General features: G+C 43.2%; 1 protein-coding gene across 11 annotated transcripts in view; it reads right to left on the reverse strand.

Moving 5' to 3' along the window:
* The window catches only part of LOC147102099 (general transcription factor II-I-like), a 209,191-nt gene that overhangs the window by 97,991 nt on the left and 84,897 nt on the right, over positions 1–26,303 (reverse strand). For all 11 annotated transcript variants that reach the window (XM_085964295.1, XM_085964294.1, XM_085964296.1 and 8 more), the window contains 5 exons: positions 21,747–21,798; positions 20,896–20,945; positions 11,856–11,927; positions 10,188–10,253; positions 3,046–3,111 (listed from right to left, as the gene is read on the reverse strand). In XM_085964295.1, the coding sequence (XP_085820421.1) occupies positions 3,046–3,111; positions 10,188–10,253; positions 11,856–11,927; positions 20,896–20,945; positions 21,747–21,798 (306 nt within the window). The remainder of the gene's footprint in view (positions 1–3,045; positions 3,112–10,187; positions 10,254–11,855; positions 11,928–20,895; positions 20,946–21,746; positions 21,799–26,303) is intronic.

Here is a 26,303-nt window from a genome sequence, read left to right on the forward strand (position 1 = left end):
ATTTGAAATACTTGCAGCAGCACATATTACTAAATTCAGTTAAATGTAAAAGAAATGCTAATATTTCTTTACCATTATAACAGCTGAACTCATCAAAACCAATCATAGCAGTTACTTGCTTTGAAAGGCTCAAAGTACTTGGTAACTGATCAAGTTGCAGCTTGTGAAATGATTTTGTATTATCACTACCTTGCTAGCAGGAATGCTCAGATTCAGTGAAGGGTCATTCCACACATTCAGGGTTGCCACATGGCCATTCTTGAAGATCCATACAGATTATCCATAAGGCACCCAACAAGGCATAATCCAGATACTTTAACCATACGTTATTCTTTAGATACATTTGGCAAATTTGTCCTGATGGCTGGAGTCTCGTCTCCCACAAATGCCTTCCCGCTTCTTGTCCTTGTTACTACTTGTTCAGTCACAACGGTGCATCAAGAATGTGATCTTCAGAAGATAATCTATTTGATAGGGCCTTCACATTCAAACTGAATTTGGGTAAAAGCAAACTGACGTTGCAAGGCAAGGACAGCCTTTATATGATGTACTAGCTGGGGAGCCCCGCGTTGCGAGGGCAATTTTGGGGCGCGAGGGCAATTTTGGGGCGTTTGGTCTCCCTGCCCCTGTGTCCCCCCCCTCTCCCTGTCATGTCCTCTCCCTGTCCTATCCCTCCCTCCCCTCTCTCCCTCCCCTGTCTCCCTCTCCCCCCCCCACCCCTCCCCTCTGTCCCTCTCTCCGGCCCCTCCCCCTGCCTAGCGAGCCCCGCGTTGCGAGGGCAATTTTGGGGCGCGAGGGCAATTTTGGGGCGTTTGGTCTCCCTGCCCGTATGTCCCCCCTCTCCCTGTCCTATCCCTCCCTCCCCTCTCCTCTCTCCCTCCCCTCTCCCCCCCACTCCCCTCTGTCCCTCTCTCCGGCCCCTCCCCCTGCCTAGCGCCTGAGGTCCGGTGCCGTTGCTGAGGTCCCCCGCGTATCGCGCGGCTGATGGACGGCCGCTGCGGGCGGGCGGGCAGCGCATGCGCGGTGAGTGCGGGCGGCGCATGCGCGGTGAGTGCGGGCGGCGCATGCGCGGTGAGTGCGGGCGGCCCGCGGGAGCCGGCAAGGCCGTTAGCGAGCGGGAAACTTCAGGCGGCGCGCCCGCGACACCTGAGGGGGGAAGTAGAGAGAGAGAGAGAGAGAGAGAGAGAGAGGGGGAAGAGGAGAAGGAGAGAGAGGGAAGAGGAGAGAGGGAAGAGGAGAAGGAGAGAGAGGGAAGAGGAGAAGGAGAGAGAGAGAGGGAAGAAAGAGAGAGAGAGAGAGAGAGAGAGAGAGAGAAATTTTTTCAGCTTCAGGCCCCGAGTCCCCCCTGCGCGAGGGTGAGGAGGAGGAGGGGGGGGGGGGTTGCTAAACACAATATAAAACTCAAATAAATTGTTAATTAATTGCCTAACACATAATTGAAATATTTACCTTAGTTCCCTAACACACAGTGTGGGGGGGAAAATCGTGGAAAATCAAGATGGCGGCCACTCACCTCGGTTCAGAAGGATAAGGCCCGCCCACACACGCACCGATTGGTCGACCGGTCAGGTCACCGAAGCGTAGGATTGGTCAATCGTCGAGTCACTCGACACTCAACTGTAGGAAGACCTCGACGTCACACGGTCGCTAATGAGATGCTAATGAGCGGAACGCTGAACGTTTTTGGGATACCGCGGGCGGGATTTTTGTCCGGCCGAAACGTAAATACGCCGATGACCGGTCCGGAATCGCAAGCTTTCTTTTGAGGCGACGCGCGCGTCGGTACGCTCTGTAACTTCCAAACGTATAGAGACCAGGCGGACAGACAGACAGACGAGCCGCTTTATATATATAGATATGCTGTGATGCCATGACCTCAACCTCTCAAATTGTCTTAATGCCAGCCCACTCCAGCTGAATGTGGAAGATGTTTCTTAAATGAAAGCGTATACTATACATAGATATTTTTTGTTTCTATTGAAAAAGACAGAAAATCACCTCCAAAGCTTACCTGAAAATTCAAAGGGGGAGAAATTCGGTTGGTTAACGCCTCCTGTTAGCACCTGGGGAGGCGCTAACGGGTTAGGGACCGGCCACGGCTAATGCAGAGACGCCCGCGAACTTTAGTGCCGGTTGCCGCCTTACCGCCTTGCAAATCGTGACGTCAAAGTGCGCAGCGCCCCGTTATTACCCCGAATGTGAAATTGCCTCCCGCCCCCTGCCGTATCGCCAGGCGTGAACAACGGCAGGAAGATGCGGCATTGTCAACACAGCTGGCCGCTTGGGGAGCGCTAATTAAAGGGAATGGTTTTCAGGTAGGCCAACCTTTATTATTTGCACGAGTCTGGTGCCTGCTCAAAGTTTTTGATGTTTCATTGCTGCATGATGTCCAAGCCCTTCACTTTGTGTGTGTTTGGAGCTGTAATGGCAGTCGAACAGGTCACCTTGCATCACAGAACTGGCGACAAGTAGGTTGTGCACCATTATTGGCCCTTCCTTTTAAGCAAGGGAAGCAGCCTCTGATGCCGTTAGCAACGCGCTCCCAATCGTTCAGCGCTCTGCCGCTACCGCCCCGCTCTCTGACTTTAACGCCCCAAGAGAAGTGGTTAGCACTTCCCTCTTGGAGCGCTAAAGCTGAATATCCCAGGAGAGAATTAGCGCCTGGCGCTACTTTTTCTACTTTTCAAAAGTTAGCGCCTCAAACGGGGCTATACCGAATTTCTAGTCCATTAATGAATCGGACCAAGCAGCACAGGAAACTAGTTTTCTATTCTTTCATTTATCTAATTACAATCACCAATTAGTAATGTTCCATACTTTATTTTCAATGCAAAGTTTACCAACTCTTTACTACTACTTAGTCTTGCAGTTGGCAGGTATAATTATTTCTAAAAACGGATTTATTCAGAACAATTTTAAAATCAACAGAGTTTCGACAACTACTGCATTAATGTTTCGCTATTGTTCGGACAGCAGTACACAGTTAATATTTTAAGGGGGCTTATCAGAACAGAAAAACACAAGAAAAATGACTCCAATTCTTACCATCTGGTGTATATTCGTCATCAGTCTCATCGCTTGATGCATTGGCTTCATCCTGAGGCCCACTTCCTGTTGGCAGATGAAACTTTGAATTACTTTAGAATATTGTTTTGCATGCCGTAATACAGGACACATTTGAAATGGATGAGTGTAGCTCGGCTGTAAATTATTGTTCATTATGCCCCAACAGAACAGAAATATATCTTCTATTTCCTCTCGGACATCCTTTAAATTGGTGTTGCGCTATTTAAAGTACTACTACGAAGATCACTTTTCTCCTACCCCCTCGCATGATGTGGTTTCAAGCAAATGGAACTTTTGGGGAGGAGCAGGAAGAGGAGGAACAGAAAGGAAAGGAGGGAAATGTTTTATGTAGCACTACTTATTGCAACTAAAGAGCTCTGTAGATTGGAGTAGTCAGGGCACACCAACAATTACCAATAGCACAAAAAAGAATTGCATAAAGCCACAGCTTCATATACAGCTGCTCGTGTCCTAACTCGCACCAAGTCCCGTTCTCCCATCACCCCTGTGCTCGCTGACCTACATTGGCTCCAGGTTAAGCAGCGCCTCGATTTCAAAATTCTCATCCTTGTTTTCAAATCCCCTCCATGGGCTCGCCCCTTCCCATCTCTAATCTCCTTCAGCCCCACAACCCCCCCTCCCCCCACCCAGAGAGATCTGCGCTCCTCTAATTCTGCCCTCTTGAGCACCCGATTATAAATCACTCAACCTTTGGTGGCCGTGCCTTCTGTTGCCCAGACCCTAAGCTCTGGAATTCCCTGCCTAAATCTGTCCGCCTCGCTACCCCTTTCCTCCTTTAAGATGCTCCTTAAAACCTACTTCTTTGACCAAGCTTTTGGTCACCTGCCCTAATTTATCCTTGTGGATCGGTGTCAAATTTTTTGTCTTAAAATACTCCTGTGCAGCACCGTGGGACGTTTTACTACGTTAAAGGCGCTATATAAATACAAGTTGTTGTTGTAATCCCAATATCTTTCAACACAAAATGCCCAATGCCAGTCTTTCACCTGCAACAGGTTCAGTCGTGGAGTGCTAAAAACATACCAAAGTACACTATTGTTTACGTATATATAGATAATTAACTGGCATTTCTTGTTTGATTAGACATGTAAAAATTATTGACAATACATGGCATGCTGAAGTGCTGCATCCTTATGGGGATAAAAATCACATTTCAGCCTACAACCATTCTTATTCATTTGTTTTTGCTGTGAGCTCCACTTGATCATCATCTTGCCTTTTAAAACATAGCAACATTCTTCCAAACTGATCTGCAAGATAGGTAGCGACTACTTCCACTGCTGCTGGTTCATCTTCCCTTTATTCTCCTACATTTCTCGTGCCACCCAGCCATTGCAGAACATGTCCAGGTTAGTCATCACTTCATGTTAAGCAAAAATAATCCCAGTCATACCAAGCATTGGTCTTCCTCTGGAGACTTTCTTCTGATGTTTTCTACTTGGTAATTTTTTTAAACCACAGCCATATCTTAATCTTCCAAATCCACCAATAAAAAAATCAGTTTGATTTTAGCATATAGCACATTGCTTTTTGCATGTCAAATCTACCGGTTTATACTGAGGTTGTGCAAAAGCCAGACTGAGGTTACTTAAAAGCCTTGTGTATGGATACAAAATTAGCTAAGGGACAGAAAGTAGTGACTAGTGGTGAACAGTCTTCAGACTGTCCAGGGATCGGTATTAGGACCACTGCTCTTTTTGATATATATTAATAACCTGGACTTGGGCATACAGGCCATAATTTTAAAGATGACACAAAACTAAAGAATGTAGTTAACAGTGAGGAGGATAGTAGCAGACTGCAGGAGGACATAGGCAGACTGGTGAAATGGGCTGACACATGGCAGATGCAATTTAACAGAGAAGTGTGAACTGATGCCTTTTGGTAGGAAGAATATAAAAATGGTACAATTTTAAGGGGGTGTAGGGAGAGAGACCTGGGAGTGTACATACATAAATCTTTGACGGTGGCATGACAAGTTGAGAAGGCAGTTAAAAAAAAAAAAGCACAGGATCATTTGCTTTATAAACAGAGCAACGAGTACAAAAGCAGGGAAGTTATGCTAAACCTTTATAAATCAATCACTGGTTAGGCCCCAGCTAGAGTACTGTGTCCAATTCTGGGCACCACACTTTAGGAAGGATATCATGGCCGTAGAAAGGGTGTAGAGAAGGTTTAGTAAAATGGTACCAGGGATGCGGGGCTTCCTTGCTTTTGTACTCTATGCCTCTTTTTATAAAGCCAATGGTCCTGTGCTTTTTTAACAGCCTTCTCAACTTGTCCTGCCACCGTCAAAGATTTATGTGGAGAAACTAGAAAAGCTTGGGTTGTTCTCCTTAGAGCAGAGAAGGTTATGGGGAGATTTAAAAGATCATGAAGGGTCTTGATAGAGTAAATGAGAAACTGTTTCCAGTGGCAGAAGGGTCGGTAACCAGAGGACACACATTTAAGGTAATTGGCAAAAGAACCAGAGGCGAGATGAGAAGAAACCTCTTGTCATTGGATATGCAGCACAGGATTACAGTGGATATACAGCACAGAAACAGGCCATTTGGCCCAACCAGTCTATGCCGGAGTTTATGCTCCACACGAGCCTCTTCCTGCCTTTCCTCATCTAACTATCAGCATAACCCTCTATTCCCTTCTCCCTCATATGCTCATCTAGCCTCCCCTTAAATGCTTCTATACTATTCGCTTCAACCAGTTATCCCCAGTGGCCTGGCCAATATTTATCCCTCAATCAACATAATTGAAACAGATTATCTGGTCATATCACTTTACTGTTTGCGGGAACTTGTTGTGAGAAAATTGGCTGCCGTGTTTCCTACATTACAACAGTGGCTACACCTCAAAAGTACTTAATTGTCTGTAAATGCTTTGGGATGTCTGTTGGTCATGAAAGGCACTATATAAATGCAAGTCTTTCTTTATGAAAAGTACCTTACATTACAGATTTCTATAAATAAACAAAATTAGTCTTATATAGTTTGAAGTATGTTCTGTCGTGCTCAAAGGGAAAAAAAAGTGACTGATATAATCTGTCTCATCTCTAAACAGGAAATAGCTTTGAACAATTGCTTTTGAACATAATACTGATGTTTTACTGAAGTAAGCAGAAAAACCTCATGTGTAAGGATCATGTTGATTACTAAACAGACTTTACAATTCAAAATACCAGAAATGTGTGTTATGTAGGGAAAATACCAATGTTATTGCTATATGTTGTACCCTGCCACCTATGGACTATTACAGGGAGCCAGAGTTTTGTTGGGCAGTAGTTTCACAACGGTGCCACTTTATCAATGTTGTTTAGCTGCTCTTGCGTATACCACCTTTTTCTACAATTTTTTTCAGCTCCACAGGAAATTCTATGGCAGCAGCAGCATGGTCTGTAGAGCAATCGGTGGAGCACTATTCTCCATGAATGGCTAGCTGGTTCACCTCATGCCTTTTTCGATTTCTCTAAAGCCATCATCGCTTGCCTTTAAAATACTAGCACTGCCAATCTCTCTGGAAAGTTTGTTTGATTCTTTTATCCACCCACGTAATGTTCCCCCGGAACATCCAAATCAAGGGATACTTCCTTCTACTTGGCTGTGCCCTTCAGTCTTTCCACAGCTTCCAACTTGTCAACTACAGAATAGGTTTTATGTTTTTTCTTTGCAGGCATTATTGAAACAAAGCAAGCTTTAGTGAACAGCACAAGAATTCTACTACAGGAACTGCAGCACCATCTGGTGTGAATAAGCAGTAGATACAGCTGCATTAAAAAAAATCAGGACCACAGCAACATCTAGTGAGGTCAAGCAAGAAATACAAGACACCACAAAACTGGTAAAGGAAGTGGAGGAGAATGAAGGCGATTGTACAAACTATCAAATCCTATTTTTAATTCACAAAGCATGGTCAGCCACTTGAAAGATGTTCAGTTGTAACTAAGTGTGCTACTTGTGAACATTAATCACAAGGACAAACAAAAGTGACGGTGAGAATTGCAAAGAGCGAGCTTGAAGCAGTCACATGCAGTGGTCTCTATATAATCAAAGTTGATGGGGCTAAGCAAAATCTCCAGTTGAGTGGAGCAGCAGAAGTGGGGCCCACAGGAATGCTGCCGACTGGGGATCATGACATGGAGAACCTCTGAAGAGAAATGGTTAACCAAGGGAAATTGGTCCTCCTATTAAAAAAAGGGGATCAATTTCAAATTTCACTGATGTTTTAATCTTGTTTTGTCAAGATGGCAAGCACTGCACTTTGTTTCTTCTGCTAGCAGGCACGCACCTACTTCATGCAAATGACTTGATTCCAGAAACTCTTGTAGTCGGGCTTCTCATTCACCAGCATGATTCGATTCCCACTCTGCCAGTTATCTCGACAAAGCGGGATTGTGGATATTCAATCCAAAGTTACTGCTTTAAACAGTACACAACAGATTAAACAGTTCTACACATTTACAAAATATTTACAGTAAGGCAAAGGTCTTTCTTTCCTGGGGTAGGTCATACTTTGTATTCAGCAGTCTGCAATATATGGCATTGTCATTTAATGTTGCAACAAATCTGGATGAGTGGATGATCAGCTAGTCCATAATGGTCATTATTGTCCTCTTCCGCCACTTTCAACTATTTCTACATTCCCAGCAGATATCATTTCTGCATCTGTTAGGTGGGCACATCATCCATGTTTATATACACGCCAAAGTTAGTGTCTGTTACAATTCAGGTTCTTCAATAGATGCTTTAATGGTGAAACTGCAGTGACAGTTAACAATTTGATGCGCTGCTCAGTCAACCCATTCCATAAACTGCAATCAATCTCCATGGCCTGTAAGAATTGGCCATTACTGTTGCCTCCTTCATTCCATGCATGTGATCACTTTGCTCAGCGGGGACACCAACAAAAGTCCTTGAACTTTCTGTATCACATCTTAATCCGCAGGCTGAATGCAGCCTGTCATACTTGGGGCCAGGTAGACTTTCTGTTGTTCTAAGATCGATTATCTTCCAAGTGAACAGGGTAATGATGCACAATTAGGATCATTTTTTGGTTCTATCTTGCAATGTTCCATGCAAATTTATGACCCATCCTGTAGAAAAATGATGATGTCTCAAGCTTTTTTGTTTTTGCGTCACTGGTAGAATGCACATGTCCCTGAACAATAGCAATCCCGTAGAATAATCAACGCACATTGTCCATGGGTGGCAAGAAAATACCTCCAAACAGAAGCAAGGTGAAGTGCTGTTAGCTGTTTTCCCCCATCTAAGCATCTCTCCCCTTTGAAGCTAAGTGTTTTGTTTGGCGAGAGGCCGTCAGAAAGACCAAATGCATATCAATTTCATCCTCTAGAGCCCAGTGTTGCACTCATCTTCAGTAATGTCCTGACTGACAGAATTAAACTCCGCCGCCTGATCATTCCAAGCAGCGCGCTAAAACTGTGAAGCCAGCCTGTTCTGCTTCTAAAGTCACGGTCACCAATTCAAGCTGTTCGATGATCTTTCTTGACCCTTCTGTGAGAAGAACACTTCAGCTCTTTGCAAGGTATGATTGAACATCATCAATGGCAGCTAACTTTGCTAAATGCCCACATTTTTTGTTGTCCCACTACATGACTGTCTAAGAGGCTTACAGTGATGATGAAGTAAGCCATAATCTGATGAAGTATAACAAACTATATATACACACTATAGCTCAGTTGGAATGGGCATATGCCATAAACTGACTTTAGCTCATAATTGGATTGGATATGACCAGTCACAAGCCTTCCACGTTCAGTTAGTTGCTCTTAATTGTCTTGCAGACATATCCAAAAACAATTAATGTGGTTCATAGTACAATTCACTACAAATATGCCATCAACCCTTGGCTTGGCTTTGTAGTGACAAGTGAGGTGCGACAACAAAATACAATTATCGAGGTTTTACACAGAATCATAAAAATTAAAGTCGAGACATCCACTTAGCCTACTGCAACTGCACCAGGTGGCTCTTCAATTAGAGCCATCAACATACAATTTGATGTCCAGAGCCCAAGACAGTAACAACTTGCATTTATATAGTGCTTTTAACATCTTAAATATAGAAAAAAAAATCCATGGTATTTTGCAGAGCTGTAAGGAATAAATGAATGCCAAACCAAAGGAGGAGATATTACATGGGGTGATCAAAAGTTTGGTTGAAGAGGTGGGTTTTAAGGAGGGTCATGAGGAAGGAGTTGGAGAGGCAGAGGGGTTTAGGGATGGAATTCCAGAGCATGGGTCTAGGTAGCAGAAGACACAACCGCCTATGATGGGCAATGGAGCAAAGGGACGGGGATGCATAAAAGGCCAGAGTCAGAGGAATGGAGAATTTTTGACTCAGGGATTTAAACAAGGCTGAGAATTTTAAATACAAGGCTTTGGGGACAGGTTGGAATGCTCAATTAAATACCATCTGTAGGAACAAAAAATTCTGTTGACAAAAAAAAAAGGAAAGCAACAAAAGCTTATCCCGTATCATGCCAAAGGACAGAGCTCACTACAGCAAGCTCTACTTAAAAGCAGAATAAATAAAACAATGCAGTAATACTAATTTAATCCCCCCCCACCCAACATCTTAACAGATAGAAAGTAATAGCACAAGATATTTAATTGGGAAGAAATACATTGCAACAATTTTGTTCTAGAACACAAAGATTAAATGTACAGGAAACTTTCTGGTATCCGGCACGGACGGGACCGACCTGGTGCCGGTCCATCAACAATGCCGGATAACCGAACGCTATAGTTAAAAGATACAGAGCTCAGAGCTCCGTCTAAAGCAACAAACCCTGTGCTTCAAAACAATCGGCACAACTTGCAAGCGTCTCTGTAGCTTAGCAACAGCTTCAGCTACACGCTTGCACAGCCACAATTGAGTAAAAAAAGTAAAAAAAGTTATCTGAACCGACTCCCGAATTTTGCCGGTGGATAGAGCGTTCCGGTTATTTAGTGGCCGGTTAATCGAAAGTTTCCTGTACATCAAATCAGCTCTTATTGGTGGGTTTTGTATTTCTTGACTTAAAATCACAGAGAAACTACCTTGGGAGGTTACATATTAATATAATGTTCTGAAAAAATAAATTACCTTGGTAAGACTTTGACTGGGAGGCTCCCTCAGTATCACTGGCTTCTGAAGTAGTTACACTAGGGCCTGTTATAAAAGGCATAATATTTTTTTTAACTTCCATTACTAATCTTCATAGCATGTATTGGTTAAGTAATTTAAAAAAACGTATATAACCATATCATATAAACATATGAAAAGACCAGTTAGTCCATTAAGCCTGTCCCATACAGTTATGATGGAATGGAATATCATGAATCCATCGCCCTCAACCCATGCAATCTCCTGGAAGAGGCAAAAACAGATACATATATGCTAGGCCAATTCAGGGGGGGAAATTCTGGGAAATTAATCCCCGACACCCGAAGGCCATCAAAACAAGTTCCGGGAGACCAGAGTGACCATGTGACACACTGCCCAATATCCCACCTACTTTTTGTTTCCTGCGATATCAGCTACATCCAGGTCCCCTTTGAAAGCTTGCAGTGAATTCACACTTAGTCCATGAGCTGGCAACTTATTCCAAAGGTCGATGACTCTCGATGAAAATAATTTTTTCCCCCCAACATCTAACCTATTTCTAAGCTTGCGTAACTTAAATGCATGCTGCTGGTTCTCCCTAACCTCTCTCACATGGATACAGTCTAGTTCCTTCATTATTTCACACAATCAAATCTCCCCAAGGTGTCTGTTTTTCTAGAGTAAAAGACTCAGTTTTCTAAGCCTATAATGGTAACTAAGCACTTCGAAGCGAGGTAACAATCTAGTGACCCTCCATCACCATCACTTTTCTATTCGGTTCATTTGGAATCCCATGTCAGAAACGATTTTCTAACCACGAGACAGGCAGGTTTCAACTTGCAAATCCATTCACAAACTTCTGCCAATGCAAGCTGCAAATTATTCTTTCCTTATGGGGGAAAAGCCTAGAAAGCTCAACTGAAATTAGAACTCCCTAGGAGAATTTTTGAGAATACTAGCAGCATTCCCCTCAGTGATGCAACTAAAGCATCAGTGTAGGTCAACCATGCAACGCTCTAAAACTGGCACGATAATGTAAACTTTTTTTTTTTTAAACTACGAGTAATAATAGGTTACGTGAAGTTCCTTCATGAACAAAAAAACCGATGACATCCATTAACTATTTCTCCCACTTTCTCATTCTTCCCATCTTCCTCTGTCTATCTTCCACTCTCATTCTGTGTGCTCGCTCAGGCACTAACTCTTGTCACCTGTATTTATTCTAATCTTTCCAAACCCCATCCAGTTGCAGCCATTTCTCTCCTTCCCCATCTCCTTCCTCTCCTGCAATGACACCATTATATTGCACTCACTTAAGACACTGTCAGAATCTGCCTTTCTTTAAACTTCGCACTTCCCTTTCGCTACCTATGCTCCTTCTCTGCCCATAACCTCTCTTTGCCTTTGAGCTAAGTTGATGTTGCAGATTTGGAATATGCTCAATTGATGGAATCGGTCACAGACAAATCAGACTGATGGATTGAAACACTGCTTGATCACATGGTGTGCATACAGCAATCAGTAGAAAGTAGAAGCGTTAAAATGTCAATGATTTTAACAACAGAGACAGAGATAAATATATCAATTTTTATTTCATTAAACCATGCTGAGCATATGTTTATCACATGTGCCAGAAGCCAGTTTTACTAAGCAGGATTTCCACAATACCTTGAACACTGTATCGATAATAATCTGGATCTTCTGGTTCGGCTTTGATTGTAACTGGTTCAACAGATGTGCCTGAAACAGTTACAAAAAATTAAAATTCTATACAGCACTAATCCAATTTTCAGAACAATGAAAGCAGAAACTGCAGAAGAAAAGGGAGTTTATTTCCATCTAGTTTTCCCCTTTTCTGAGGGACTGACTCTCTGTTAGGATAGTAGGGATTTTCAACTCCCTTGCCCAAGTGTCCATTATTCACATGCAGTTCTTAACAATGAGTGCCAGTAGGCTATTTAACCACAGCTAAGCCCAATGCTCCTCTCACCAACAGCAACATAGCAACACTGACAATCATAGTCAGAGAACTGCGATCAAAAGTAGCAACACTGGGACCACTTATAGCAGCCCGACTAGCTATTTTGCATCTGCTATTCTTATAAAAATGTCTATCGTCAGGCCTTTCTTTTTTTATATAAAGTCGATCTTGATAACCGGCACAAAACCCTTCATCTTGATTTTTAAAAAGTACAATAGAGCACCTCTTCAACGTGTGGCTCTTTTTTCTCTCTCCACATTAGAAGTGGAGCTTGCATTAAATGTGCAGCAATCAGCCGGTGTTACATTCAACAACACACTGTTCACAGCACTTTAATCATTTAGAAGTCAATTTCAAGAGTTCAAAGTGTGCTGAGTTAAGAATAAGGTTGAATGATTTCAATGGCAGATAATTAAATGTACAAACTGGTTTACTGCATATTTTAACATACCTCACTGCCCTTGCAACCTGATGTACATGGTTATAGACTCATAGCAGAGAAGGAAGCCATTTAGCCCATCACACCACACTGGTTCTCTGAAAGAGCTAGCCACATATTCTCTTGCCCTTTCCCTATCTCTATATTCTTCTCCACTTCCCTTTTAAAAGCGATTATGGAATCTGCTTTAACCACCGTTTCTGGCAGGGCAGTTCATGTTCATGTCCTAGCAGCACGGTGGCATAGTGGTTAGCACTGTTGCCTCACAGCGCCAGGGACCCGGGTTCAAATCCGGCCTCGGGTGACTGTCTGTGTGGAGTTTGCACATTCTCCCCGTGTTTGCGTGGGTTTCCTCCGGGTGCTCCGGTTTCCTCCCACAGTCCAAAGATGTGCGGGTTAGGTTGATTGGCTATGATAAAAATTGACCCTTAGTGCTAGGGGGATTAAATACGTGGGGTTACGGGGATCGGGTGGGATATGTGTTGGTGCAGGCTCGATGGGCCGAAATGGCCTCTATCTGCACTGTGGGGTTTCTGTGAAAATTCTGTGAAATTCTGTGAACAACAATATTTGTAAAAGAAGAATCCGATATCCTCTCCCTTCATTTTATTGGTGATGATCTTTAGCTTATACCCATTATAATTACCAACTCACTTAATGCCCGAAAACACATGACCATAAACCCCTCATAACATTCAACACCTCTATCGGATCTCCTCTTAATCTTCACTGTGCCAATGAAAAAAGTTTCTCTACACTCCCCTCATAATTGAATCATCTCTGGTATAATCTCATGGATTTGAAAAAGGCAAGTCACATCTGACATTTTAACAAGATTCTTTGAGGAAATAATAGTGTATTATTAAAGGAAATACAATGATGTTATATATATGTTGATTTTTAAAAGAGGTTTGATAAGATGCCACACAAAGATTATTGATAATATTAAAGAATATGGTATTAAAGGCAACATGGCAGCAAGATTACAAAGCTGGTTAAAGGACAGAAAATACAGTAGTGGTTAAAAGGATGTTTTTGGACTGGGGAGGGAATGTTTTTGGACTGGGGAGGGATGTAATTGACTAAGAAACAGCAAGGGGCAGAATACATTGGTGGGAGTTGTTTATAGGCCCCCAAACAGTAGTTGTAATGTAGAGCAGAGCATAAATCTGGAAATTAGAGGCGCATGTAACAAGGGTAAGACATTAATCATGAAGGATTTTAATCTACATGTAGACTGGGCAAACTAAATTTGCAGTAATAGTGTAGAGGACAAATTCATGCAATGTATGCAAGATAGCTTTCTAGATCAGTACGTTGAGGAACCAACTAGGGAACAAACTATTTTAGATCTAGTAATGTGCAAGGAGAAAGGGTTAATTAATAACCTTGTAGTAAAGGGGCCTTTATGGAAGAATGACCATATGATAGAATTTTATATTGAGATTGAAAGTGATTTAGTTAAATCCGAAACTAGGGTCTTAAATCTAAACAAAGCAAACTACGTAGGTATAACGGGCGAGTTGGCTAAGGTAGATTGGGAAACTACATTAAAAGGTAAGACAGTAGACAAGCAATGGCTAGCACTTAAAGAACTAATACATAATTTACAACAAGTATACATTCCTTTAAGGCACAAAAGCCCCACAGGAAAAGTGGTCCAACTGTGGCTAACAAGAGAAGTTAAAGATAGTATTAGATTAGGAAGAGGCTTATAGATTAGGAAGAGGCTTATAATGTTGCCAAAAAGATTAGTAAGCCTGAGGATTTTAGAATTCAGCAAAGGAGGACCAAGAAATTGATAAAGGGAAAATAGAACGAGAGTAAACCAGCGAGACACATAAAAACAGACTGTAAAAGGTATGTAAGAAGGAAAAGATTAGCAAAAGTAAATGTGGGTCCCTTACAGGCTGAGACAGGAGAAATTATAATGGGGAATAAGGAAATGGCAGAGAAATTTAACAAATACTTTGTGTATGTGTCTTCATGGAAGAAGATGCAAAAAACTTCCCAGAAATAGTGGAGAACCAAGGGTCTAGCGAGAATGAGGAACTGAAAGAAATTAGTGTTAGTAAAAAAAAAAAATACTGGAGAAATCCATGACCTGATGGCCTGCATCCTAGGGTTTTGAAAGAGGTGGCTATATAGTGTATGCATTGGTTGTCACGTTCCAAAATTCCATAGATTCTAGAATGGTTCCTGCAGATTGGAAGGTAGCAAATGTAACCCCACTATTTAAGAAAGGAGGGAAGAGAGAAAACGGGGAACTACAGATCAGTTAGCCTGACATCAGTAGTGGGGAAAATGCTCGAATCTATTATTAAGGACATGGTAACAGGGCACTTAGAAAATAATAATAGAATTGGGCAGTCAACATGGATTTATGAAAGGGAAATCATGTTTGACGAATCTGTTAGAGCTTTTTGAGGTTGTAACTAGCAGGATAAGGGGGAACCAGTGGATGTGGTGTATTTGGATTTTCAGACGGCATTTGATAAGGTGCCACAAGGGGTTATTAAACAAAATTAGGACTCATGGGATTGGGGGTAATATACTATTATACATGGATTAAGGATTGGTTAACAGACAGAAAACAGGAGTAGGAATAAACAGGTCATTTTCAGGTTGACAGGCTGTAACTAGTGGGGTACCGCAAGGATCAGTGCTTGGGCCTCAGCTATTCACAATCTACATCAATGACTTGGATGAGGGAGCCAAATGTAATATATCCAAGTTTGCTGATGATACAAAGCTGGGTGGGAATGTAAGTTGTGAGGAGGATGCAGGGAGGCTTTAAGGGGATATAGGCAGGCTAACTGAGTGGGCAAGAACATGGCAAATGGAATATAATGTGGTGGAAGGTGAAGTTATCCACTTTGGTAGGAAAAATAGAAAAGCAGACTATTTTTTAAATGGTGAAAGATTGGGAAATGTTGGTGTTCAGATGGACCTGGGTGTCCTTGTACACGAAGCACAAAGTTAATATGCAGGTACAGCAAGCAATTAGGAAAGCAAATGGTATGTTGGCCTTTGTTACAAGAGGATTTGAGTATAAGAGTAAAGACGTCTTACTGCAATTATATAAGGCCCTGGTGAGACCACACCTGGAGTATTGTGTACAGTTTTGGTCTCCTTACTTAAGGAAGGATATACTTGCCATAAAGGGAGTGCAATGAAGATTCACCAGACTGATTCCTGGGATGGGGGGATTGTCCTATGAGGAGAGATTGAGTAGACTAGGCCTATATTATTCTCGAGAGGTCAGAAGAATGAGAGGTGCTCATTGAAACAACAAAATTCTTCGAGCTTGACAGGGTAGATGCAGGGGGGATGTTTTCCCCTGGCTGGGGAGACTAGAATTAGGGCTCAGTCTCAGAATAAGGGGCCAGCCATTTAGGACTGAGATCAGGAGAAATTTCTTCACTCAGAGGGTGGTGAATCTACCCCAGAGGGCTGTGGAGGCTCAGTCATTGAGTATATTCATGACAGAGAGCAATAGGTTTTTGAATATTAAGGAAATCAAGGGATATGGGGATAGTGCAGGAAAGTGGAGGTGAGGTGGAAGATCAGCCATGATCTTATTCAATGGCAGAGCAGGCGCGAAGGGCCAAATGGCCTACTCCTGCTCCTATTTCTTATTTTCTTATGTAAACAGTGGTGTTCCCCAAGGGTAATGGTTAAGGCTATTGCTTAATATATATTTATTAGTATATAAAATTTATGGTTGACAAATAAAGGGAGCATATTTAAGTGCGAAGATGACTATCTGATTGCATGAAGATGTTTGTAGATTGTCAAAACAAAGGTTACTTTATAATCTGGTACAATTAAGCAGCAAAGTTCTGCTGGGGAAAATATTCACTTAACTGTTGCAAATAATGGTTGCAGATAGAAAATACAGGGCTTCAATTTCAAGTCATAAGTATTCAATCAAGTGGAGTAAACTTTATTTTATTATGAATTATATTTCAAAGCAGAAATAAAACAATAGTTTTCTGCAGCATATTTAAGCTCATGTTTTTTTTTTTAAGAATGCTGCCAATGTAATTTTTAAAAACCCCAACTACCTACCTAAAGTCCTGTTTAAACATCTCTCTCGTTGGGTACAATCCTTCAGTTTCCAATTCTCTTTCCTACCACCCCCTCACCGCCCCACCACCACCCAGTGAAATTTAACTCTGGAAAAGTTTACTGCAACCCAAGTTATTAAAATGTAAATAATGTTAGATGAGAAATCTCTCAATACGTAATTCATAATTGATATGAAACAACTTCAGTTATAGATTTACACACAAGGAAAAACAGACTACTTTGGAGTCAATTCACACTGCTATAGTCATGACTTTGGTTTATATAACAACCTTGTGTCTGATTTGCCCCATGTCAGGTACATTCAAGGTGTCTCGAGAGAAACATGTACCCTGGCCAAACCTCAGAGCAGAATTAATGCCACAACAAGGATTGTTTGAATGCATAACCGCTTATTTTTCCACCGTAAGTGATCAATTATTTGAGGAAAGACTTGAGCAACTTGGGGTTTTCAGCTTCAAAAAGATCTCGGAGATGACACAAGTACAAAAGAACAAAAATTGTACATCTGGACTGTTGCCTGAAAATAAATTGAGAGATTAGGAGAAGGGGACAACTTTAAACTATTAAAAGGTAAATTCAAGGCTGAAGTCAGAAAAATCTTCAGAGTGTTCAACATATGGAGTAAACAGCCAGGAAGAGTGGTGACGGCAAACATCCTGGAATTGGAGGACTTTAGGATCTTTCTGAATGGATCAATTAAAATGGGATTATGGTCTTCCTCATCTGAAACTAGCTTGTGATCTTATAGAATCATAGAAGTTTACGGCACAGAAGGAGGCCGCTCGGCCTGTCGTGTCTGCGTCGGCTAAAAGAGAGTCATTCAGCCTAATCCCACTTTCCAGCTCTTGGTCCATAGCCTTGCAGGTTACGGCACTTCAAGTGCATCTCCAGCTACTTTCTAAATGCGATGAGGGTTTCTGCCTCTACCACCCTTTCAGGCCCCACTATCCTCTGGGTGAAAGAATTTCTCCTCAACCCCCCTCTAATCCATCGACCAATTACTTTAAAATCTATGCCCCCCTGGTTATTGACCTCTCTGCTAAGGTCCTTCCTATCCACTCTATGCCCCTCAACTTTATACACCTCAATCAAGTCTCCTCTCAGCCTCCTCTGTTCAAAGAAATCAACCCCAGCCTATCCAATCTTTCCTCATAGCTAAAATTCTACAGTACTGGCATCGTCCTCGGAAATCTCCTCTGTACCCTCTCTAGTGCAATCGCATCTTTCCTGTAATGTGGTGACCAAAACTGCACACAGTACTCTAGCAATGGCCTAACAAGTCTTTCATATAGTTCTAGAATAACCTCACTGTTCTTATATTCTATGTCTCGGCTAATAAGGGAAAGTATCCTGTCTGCCTTCTTAACCACCTTATCTACCTGTCCTGCTACCTTTAGGGATCTGTGGACATGCACTCCAAGGTCCCTCTGTTCCTCTACACTTCTCTGTATCCTACCATTTATTGTGTATTCCCTTGCCTTGTTAGCCCTCCCCAAATGCATTATCTCACACTTCTCCGGATTGAATTCCATTTGCCACTTTTCTGCCCACCTGACCAGTCCATTGATATCTTTCTGCAGCCTACAGCTTTCTTCCTCACTATCAACCACGGCCATTTTTTGTATCATCTTCTTAATCATGCCCCCTACATTGAAGTCTAAATCATTGATGTATACCACAAAAAGCAAGGGGCCTAGTACTGAGCCCTGGGAACCCCACTGGAAACAGCCTTCCAGTCACAAGAACATCCGTCGACCATTACCCTTTGCTTCCTGCTACTGTTCCAATTTTGGATCCAACTTGCCACTTTCCTTTGGATTCCATGGGCTTTTACTTTTCTGACAAGTTTGCCATGTGGGACATTGTCAAAAGCTTTGCTAAAATCCATGTAGACTACATCAAATGCATTACCCTCATCGAGCCTCCATGTTACCGCCTCAAAAAATTCTAACAAATCCATGTTTACTGTCCTCGATTAATCTGTGCCTTTCTAAATGATGATTTATGCTGTCTCTCAGAACTTTTTCCAATAATTTGCCCACCACCGAGTTTAGGCTGACTGGCCTGTAATTACTTAGTCCATCACGTTCTCCCTTTTAAAATAAATGTACAACGTTAGCAGTCCTTCAGCACCACGCCTGTAGCCAGAGAGGATTGGAAAATGATGGGCAGAGCCTCCGCTATTTCCTCCCTTGCTTCTCTCAACAGCCTGGGATACATTTCAACCGGGCCTGGCGATTTATCTACTTTCAAAGATGCTAAACCCCTTAAAATTTCCTCTCTCACTATGTTCATCTCATCTAAAATTTCAAATTTCACATTCCTCCTCAACTACAATGTCTGCTCCGACGATGCCACCTTCCACACCAGTGCTTCCGACATGTCTTCCTTTTTCCTCGAGGATTCCCCTCTACCGTGGTTGACCCGGCCCTCGACCGTGTCCGTTCTATCTCCCACACTTCTGCCCTCACCCCTGCACCCCACCCCCCTTCCCGGAACCACAATAGGGTTCCCCTTGTCCTCACCTTTCACCCCACCAGCCTCCACATTCAACGGATCATCCTCCGCCATTTCCGCCACCTCCAAAGTGATCCCACCACCAAACGCATCTTCCCTTCCCCTCCCCTTTCAGCATTCCGTAGGGACCGCTCCCTCCGAGACACCCTAGTCCACTCCTCTATCACCCCCAGTTCCCCTTCGCCCGGCACCTTCCCGTGCAAGCGCAGGAGATGCAACACCTGCCCTTATACCTCCCCCCTTCCCACTGTCCAGGGCCCCAAACACCCCTTCCAGGTGAAAGTGATTTACTTGTACTTCTTGCAATCTAGTATACTGTATTCGCTGCTCACGATGTGGTCTCCTCTACATTGGGGAGACCAAACGCAGATTGGGTGACCGCTTTGCGGAACACCTCTGTTCAGCCCGTAAGGGTGGCCCCGAACTTCCGGTCGCCTGTCATTTTAATTCACCGCCCCATTCCTACTCAGACCTCACTGTACTCGGTCTCTTGCATTGTTCCACAGAAGCTCAGTGTAAACTCGAGGAACAGCACCTCATCTTCTGATTAGGCACTTTACAGCCTTCCGGACTCAATATCGAGTTCAACAATTTCAGATCATAACCTCAGCCCCTATTACATTTTTACTTATTTTTTTATCCACGCCTTTGTTTTGGCCTTTTCCTTACACACCACCCCCCCACCCCCCAATCCTTTTTTTCCCTCTCCCACATGGCAGCTGTCTCTCATTCTGCCAGCGCATTTCGCACCTAATCTAGAGCCGTCTTTTTTCTCCACTAGTCCTATCACCATCTCATCTTGTTTTGAATACCTCTTAGTGTCTCTTCACTTCTCTTTTGTTCTCTCCCAGCCCAGCCTTTTAATCTATTTCATTTCCTGTGCTTTTCCAGTCTTGACAAAGGGTTTGCCCCGAAACGTTGACTCTTTTTTCTCTCCACGAATGTTGCCTGGCCTGCTGAGTTTTTCCAGCATTTTCTGTTATTTCTGCATTGTCCTTTTTTTGTGAAGGCAGACGCAAAGTATTCATTAACAACTGTCCCCATGTCTTCCACCTTCACACACAGGCTACCTTATTGGTCTCTAATAGGCCCTACTCTTTCCTTGGTTATCCTCTTGTTCTTTGTGTATTTATAAAACATCTTTGGGTTTTCCTTGATTTTATTTGCCAGTATTTCACCCTTGCACTTTCTATATTCCTCTAGGCTTTAAGCAGTATTGAGCCCTCGGTATCTGACAAAAGCTTCTCTTCCCCCCTACCCCACTTATCCTACCCTGTATGCTCAACATCCAGGCTCTAGATTTGGGAATCCCACCCTTTTTCTTTGTGGGAACCAATTTACTCTGAACCCTCACTATCTCCTCCCTGAATGCCTCCCACTGCTCTCATACCGATTTACCTTCAAGTAGCTGGTTTCAGTCCATTTTTGCTAAATCACAACTCATCGTATGCAATTGAGTCCAATTCCAAAAGCTTGCTCAATATTCTATCTTTTACTTTGCTAGGAGTAATCACTGCACTATTTCATAAAATTCCAGCAAAATCTGATGCAAGTAAAAGACACAAGTTACAGTTAAAAATAAAATTTTAAGTGGCTACTGATATCACATCAACATTCTCTAGCTTTTTCTTGAACAAAAAGCATGCAGCACTGATAGAGTTTGAAAAAGTGGCACTTACTAGGTTGGCTGTCATCACATGGCTCTGTTTTCACCTGAACTGGAACAAAGCTAAAAAACAAACAGTATTATTCAAATATATTCACTTTTGTTAAGGCTTGTTAGGTACATTTTTTTTAATTGGTAGGTGGAAGCACAAAATAGCCAAGTTACTTTCCTACTCCTCCATGCACTGTGCTATCCCCACCTGGTATTGTTCAGTCAGCCGACAGGTGCCTACCACCCTCGTTAAAAGTCTCACTACTCCACATCATCTAAAAATAATAGTACCGCTAGTCAATATTTTGGGAGAGAAGGGGAGCGTGAGGCCGACAGAACGGAGAGGAACGAGAACGGGAGCCAGAGGGAGTGAGACAGAGACAACGACGGAGAGGAGAGAAAATAGAGAGAAAAATGACGGCGGTGGGGAAAATAGGGAGTGGGAAACTCGGGCGACAGGCACAGATCACAGGAGTATACATCGCAGAAGAGACACAAAGTGGGAAGAGGGAAAAGCAGATGGAGGGAAGAGGGGCAAGATAGAGACATGCAGGTCAGGGTAACAGGTCAAGATCATAGGATGAGAGGACTTGTCTCGAATAATGCCACAAAAGCTGTGCTAATCTTTATAATGTTTTCCAGAGATATGTAGGGAAATAAGAGAAGTACTTTGAAGAAAATATTCCCCCTTAACGCTTGCTTCCATTTAAAAAAGTCACACCACCTTTCTCACATCCAATACAGCAATAGGTACGGACTAAGAACTTCTGTGGATTAGATTTAATGATAGAGAGATAAACATGACACTCAGTTTAAGGACTGCAAGGACAAGACAAAACAATTTACTTTATTAACTTGAATTTTTCTTCTCACCTGGCAGCTGGCATCTGTGTATTCTCCTTTCCAGTTGGCTGTTTTATTTCCACTATAGAAAAACAGAAATATTGATCTGTAAATGAGGAGTAGCTTGCTAACACAATCACTGCATTTCAAAACATTCATGAGAAAAGCTACTCTATAAATTCAAGTATTATCTCAAAGCAACAAGTAGAACGTATTACAAAGTTTAAAGACTACACATGGACATTTCATTTTGTATTTTGTAATGATTTTTAAAATCTAACATCTCATTAAGTCCAATTGTTAAACTGCTTTGAAAAATGAACAAATCAACAGCAAATTAGTGTTGGCATAAAGGGAATGTGATAACAGTAGTTCACTTTCCTGTGCATTCGGTCATACAGAAAACCAGTAGTTGGAATTCACATCAGCAGATAGAACAGATGTCAAATACAGAATAATTGCCATATAATCAGCAGTGGTGAATACGACAGGATTACTCAAATTGAAGGAGGAATTCTGAACTGGGATGAACTGGTGGTATTAAAAAAGGGACAGAAGAGAATTTTCCTCCCAGCGGCAAACAATGTGCCATAGTTTGCTGTGGCAGGGCATCCAACGGCGTCTCCAGTCAATTAGACTTGCCTTTGCATGTTTTGGATTTTAAATTTTTTTGCACAGCAAGTTGCTATAAAGGGTGAGCTGATATCATAGCGAGGAAAACAGGGCATCTGGAACCTGAGTGAACAGAGCAAGCAACTGTGTATCTCCCTAACCAATCAGATTGAAGGACTGTGAAATTAACAGTGCAAGGACTAAGAAGGAAGTGTAATTAAGGGCTGAATTTTGCCGGCGCTCAGAGTGCAGGTTTGGAGGCGGGTCCGCTGTCAAAATAGCAAAGATTGACAGCGGGTTTCCTACCCGCTGACAACCAGCCACCACGCGAGTCTCCCAGGTGTCAGGTCTGTCTGCACAGAACTGATCCAACACCAAGCGGTGGGGAAGACAATTTATATATCATTAAATGGGCTTGTTAACAGCCAATTTAATGCTATTTTGAGCCTACCTTGTAATTTTGTGTGCTCCCCCACGGGTTACCTGCTGCTCGGGGAGCACGCCAGCTCACCCTGTCGTGAGTTGAGTCTGCTTTGATTTATCTGACAACCTGACAGCTGCAGAAGTGGTATAAAGGATACCATGTTGCAGATGGTCAGTTTCAGAGCTCAGAAACTGTTGATTATTGCATTTGTAAGACAGAGATTTCTTATGTTTGCAAGTGTTTAGAGCCAACTGTATATCCAGTACCACCTCATTGGAACAACCTCTCTCACCACTGACAGATCGCTTCTGTCGGCTCCATCTATTCCAGTAACATCGGCACCCTTGAAAAAAAATCGCACATTGATCCTCTGAAACCTTCCACGATCAGCCCCAACACCAACATCACCAGGCACACCCACATCAACAACCTTCTCCGCCATCACCTGATGCTGCACATGACACAGGGCATCAGCACCTGACAACATTGCTGCCCGGGAGGCCAGCGGTGGCATCACCATGGCCAGATTTGCTTCACTTGACGCTGTAAACCCTGGCTGCCACATGATGCGCCAGGTTGATACCATCCCACACCAGCACCATAAAGCATCCCTATAATATCCAAGCCATTCCTTTCACACTCATCACAATAGCTTGGGGGGGGGATTATGTTTCAACATTCATTGGAACTCACCGAGACATTTCTCAAGGTAAGCACGGATCTGTCCAATAAGGTGAAGTGTTAAAATTGTAGATTTCAATGTTTAACAACACATTAACAGAAACATCGGCTAAACCACTCAAGTGCCTACCCTTGTGTGTTGTTAGTTGGTATGCTTACAGTAGGATGAGGGTGAGTGTGAGGGGTGGCTAGTGAGATGGGGAAGTGATAATGTAGATAGAGAGGGATGGGTGGAGGTGCAAGGTAAGTTGGTGCGAGTAAAGATGTGCAGTAGGAGGGTAGGGAAGGCAGAGTGATGTGGATGTGATGAGTGGCACAGCAGGATGAGGTTGAGTGTGGCTTGGCAGTTATGTTTTATGATCTGCTCAGATCATTGAAAGGTTTGCACCAGTGCTGCCTGGTCCTCCTGACAACATCCCTGCTTTTGCCCTCCTGTGCAATGTGCAACCAGGCTGCATTGATCTCCTGGGGAGGTCACTTCCGCCCATGGGAAGGGAAGAGAACCTCCCTGCATGCTGTGACTCCCTCCATAAGCATATGGAGCAAGAGTCATGCGAGAGCCTGGGTGCAGCCGTGCACCTTTGTGCAGTTTGCAGCACCTCAATGCTGCAGAACACAGACAGCAGAACTGTTAAAATCAATTTGGACATGGCCCCTTTAAGGAAACCGGCTGATGACGCATTATCAAATGATGTCATCAGACCCGCTTCCTTTTAATTGGCTGGGCACCCCGCAGGGCAGGTTTAACAAGCCCTATTAATGGAAAATCCTTTTGACAGAGCGGCTGCAGCCGGGAGCGGGACCGGTACCGCCACGATCCCGCCTCCGCTGGGAAAATCCAGCCCTAAGAATGGTATCTTTGGCTTCATTAATAAAGGAAGAGAGTATAAAAGCAAGGAAGTTGCGCTAAACCTTTATAAAATACTCGTTAAGCCTCAGCTGAAGTACTGTGTTCAATTCTGAGCACGACACTTTAGGAAGGATGTCAAGGCCTTGGAGAGGGTGCAGAAGAGATTTACTAGAATTGTACCAGGGAAGAGCGGGCACAGGCATGATGGAACAAATGGCCTCCTTCTGTGCTGCATCATTCTATGATTCTATGAATTCAATGTCAAATCAAGTACGGAAAGATAAATTAACGGTAAGGAAAGAAAGATTGAATTGAAAGAGAAAAGACAGAAAAGAAAAATTAGAAGATTTAAAAATGTTTTTTTATAAATTAACAATTAAAAACAGAAGGAACAGTTCATTTTCAGTGCCAGAGATGTTGACTGGCAGTATTTAACACTTAGCACATCATTAAAGGGGTACTTAAACTTCACTTTCTGTGGTGGGTATAGTTTGTATCTACTGCACAAATAAAGCAATTTCACACCATTCAATGCATTTCAAGAGTGAGGGAGATAGCGAGATGTCGTTTTCACGAAGCTAACGGAAGAGCGGCACAACTTGGATAGCAACTTGAGGATATTTGAGTTTAACCATGTAGCTGCCATTTCACCTGAAGTTTCTGTACCATTCGCACATAAATAACAGCAAGCACCATTAGCTTTACCATTATTTTGACAACAAATTATGTCCCAGCATAGGAATATAAGAACACAAGAAATAGGAGCAGGAATAGGCCACTTGGCCACTAGAGTCTGCTCCGCCATTCAATAAGATCATGGCTGATCTTGGGCTCAAAGCCACTCCCCGCCCGCTCCCCATAATGCTTCACTCCCTTATCTTGCAAAAATCTGTCTATCTCCACCTTAAATGTATTTAATAACCCAGCCTCCACGGCTCTCCTATTAAATAGTGGTGTGATATTATCATCTATAGTGGGGCAGAGGGTCTTCATAACTAATAATAAGAAATTTAATTAATTATATAGAATGGGTGAGCTGGTGATGTGTTACTGCTGCGAAATGTGGGAGCCGGTGGACCCCATTGAGGCTCACGGTGATTACATTTGCGACAAGTGTTTGCTGCTAGAGGAGCTCCGGCACCGTGTTGATGTGCTTGAGACCAAGCTTGAGACACTGCGACACATCAGGGAGGGGGAGAAGTACCTGGACTCTATGTTTCAGGAGGTAGTCACACCTATGAAATTAATTAATTCAGATGTAGTCCGTGGTCAGGGACAGGACAGTATGACTATGAGTGAGGCAGGTACGGGGATCCAGGAGATAGTGTTGGAGGAGCCGCAGCCCTTGCTCTTGTCAAACAGGTTCGAGGTTCTTACTCCCTGTGGGGGCGGGAGCAGGGACTGCAGGGAGGATGAACAACCAGGCTACAGCACCGTGGAGCAGGGGGCCATTCAAGTGGGGGGGGGGGGGGGGGGGGGGGGGGGGGGGGGGGGGAGTAAAAAGACATGTTGTAGTGGTAGGGGATAGTATCATTAGGGGGATAGATAGGGTTCTTTGCAGCCGAGAGCGGGAGTCCCGAAGGCTGTGTTGCCTGCCCGGTGCCAGGGTTAAGGACATCTCTTCTGGGCTGGAGAGAAACTTGGAGTGGGAGGGGGAGGATCCAGTTGTCGTGGTCCATGTTGGTACGAACGACGTAGATAAGACAAGGAAGAAGGTTCTGTTAAAGGAGTATGAGCAGCTAGGAGTCAAATTAAAAAACAAAACCTCAAGGGTAATAATCTCTGGATTATTACCTGAGCCACAAGCCAATTTGGCTAGGGTAAATAAAATTAGAGAGTTAAATGCGTGGCTCAAAGACTGGTGTGGGAGAAATGGGTTTTGCTTCTTGGGACACTGACCAGTACTGGGACAAGAGAGAGCTGTTCCGTTGGGACGGACTTCACTTGGCCAGTGCTGGGACTAGAATCCTGGTGAATCATATAACTAGGGCTGTAGAGAGGGCTTTAAACTAACTAGTGG

The sequence above is a fragment of the Somniosus microcephalus genome, chromosome 22 (assembly GCF_052327205.1).
Source record: "Somniosus microcephalus isolate GS21.2 chromosome 22, FLI_Smic_1.0, whole genome shotgun sequence".
In the NCBI taxonomy this organism is placed as follows: domain Eukaryota; kingdom Metazoa; phylum Chordata; class Chondrichthyes; order Squaliformes; family Somniosidae; genus Somniosus; species Somniosus microcephalus.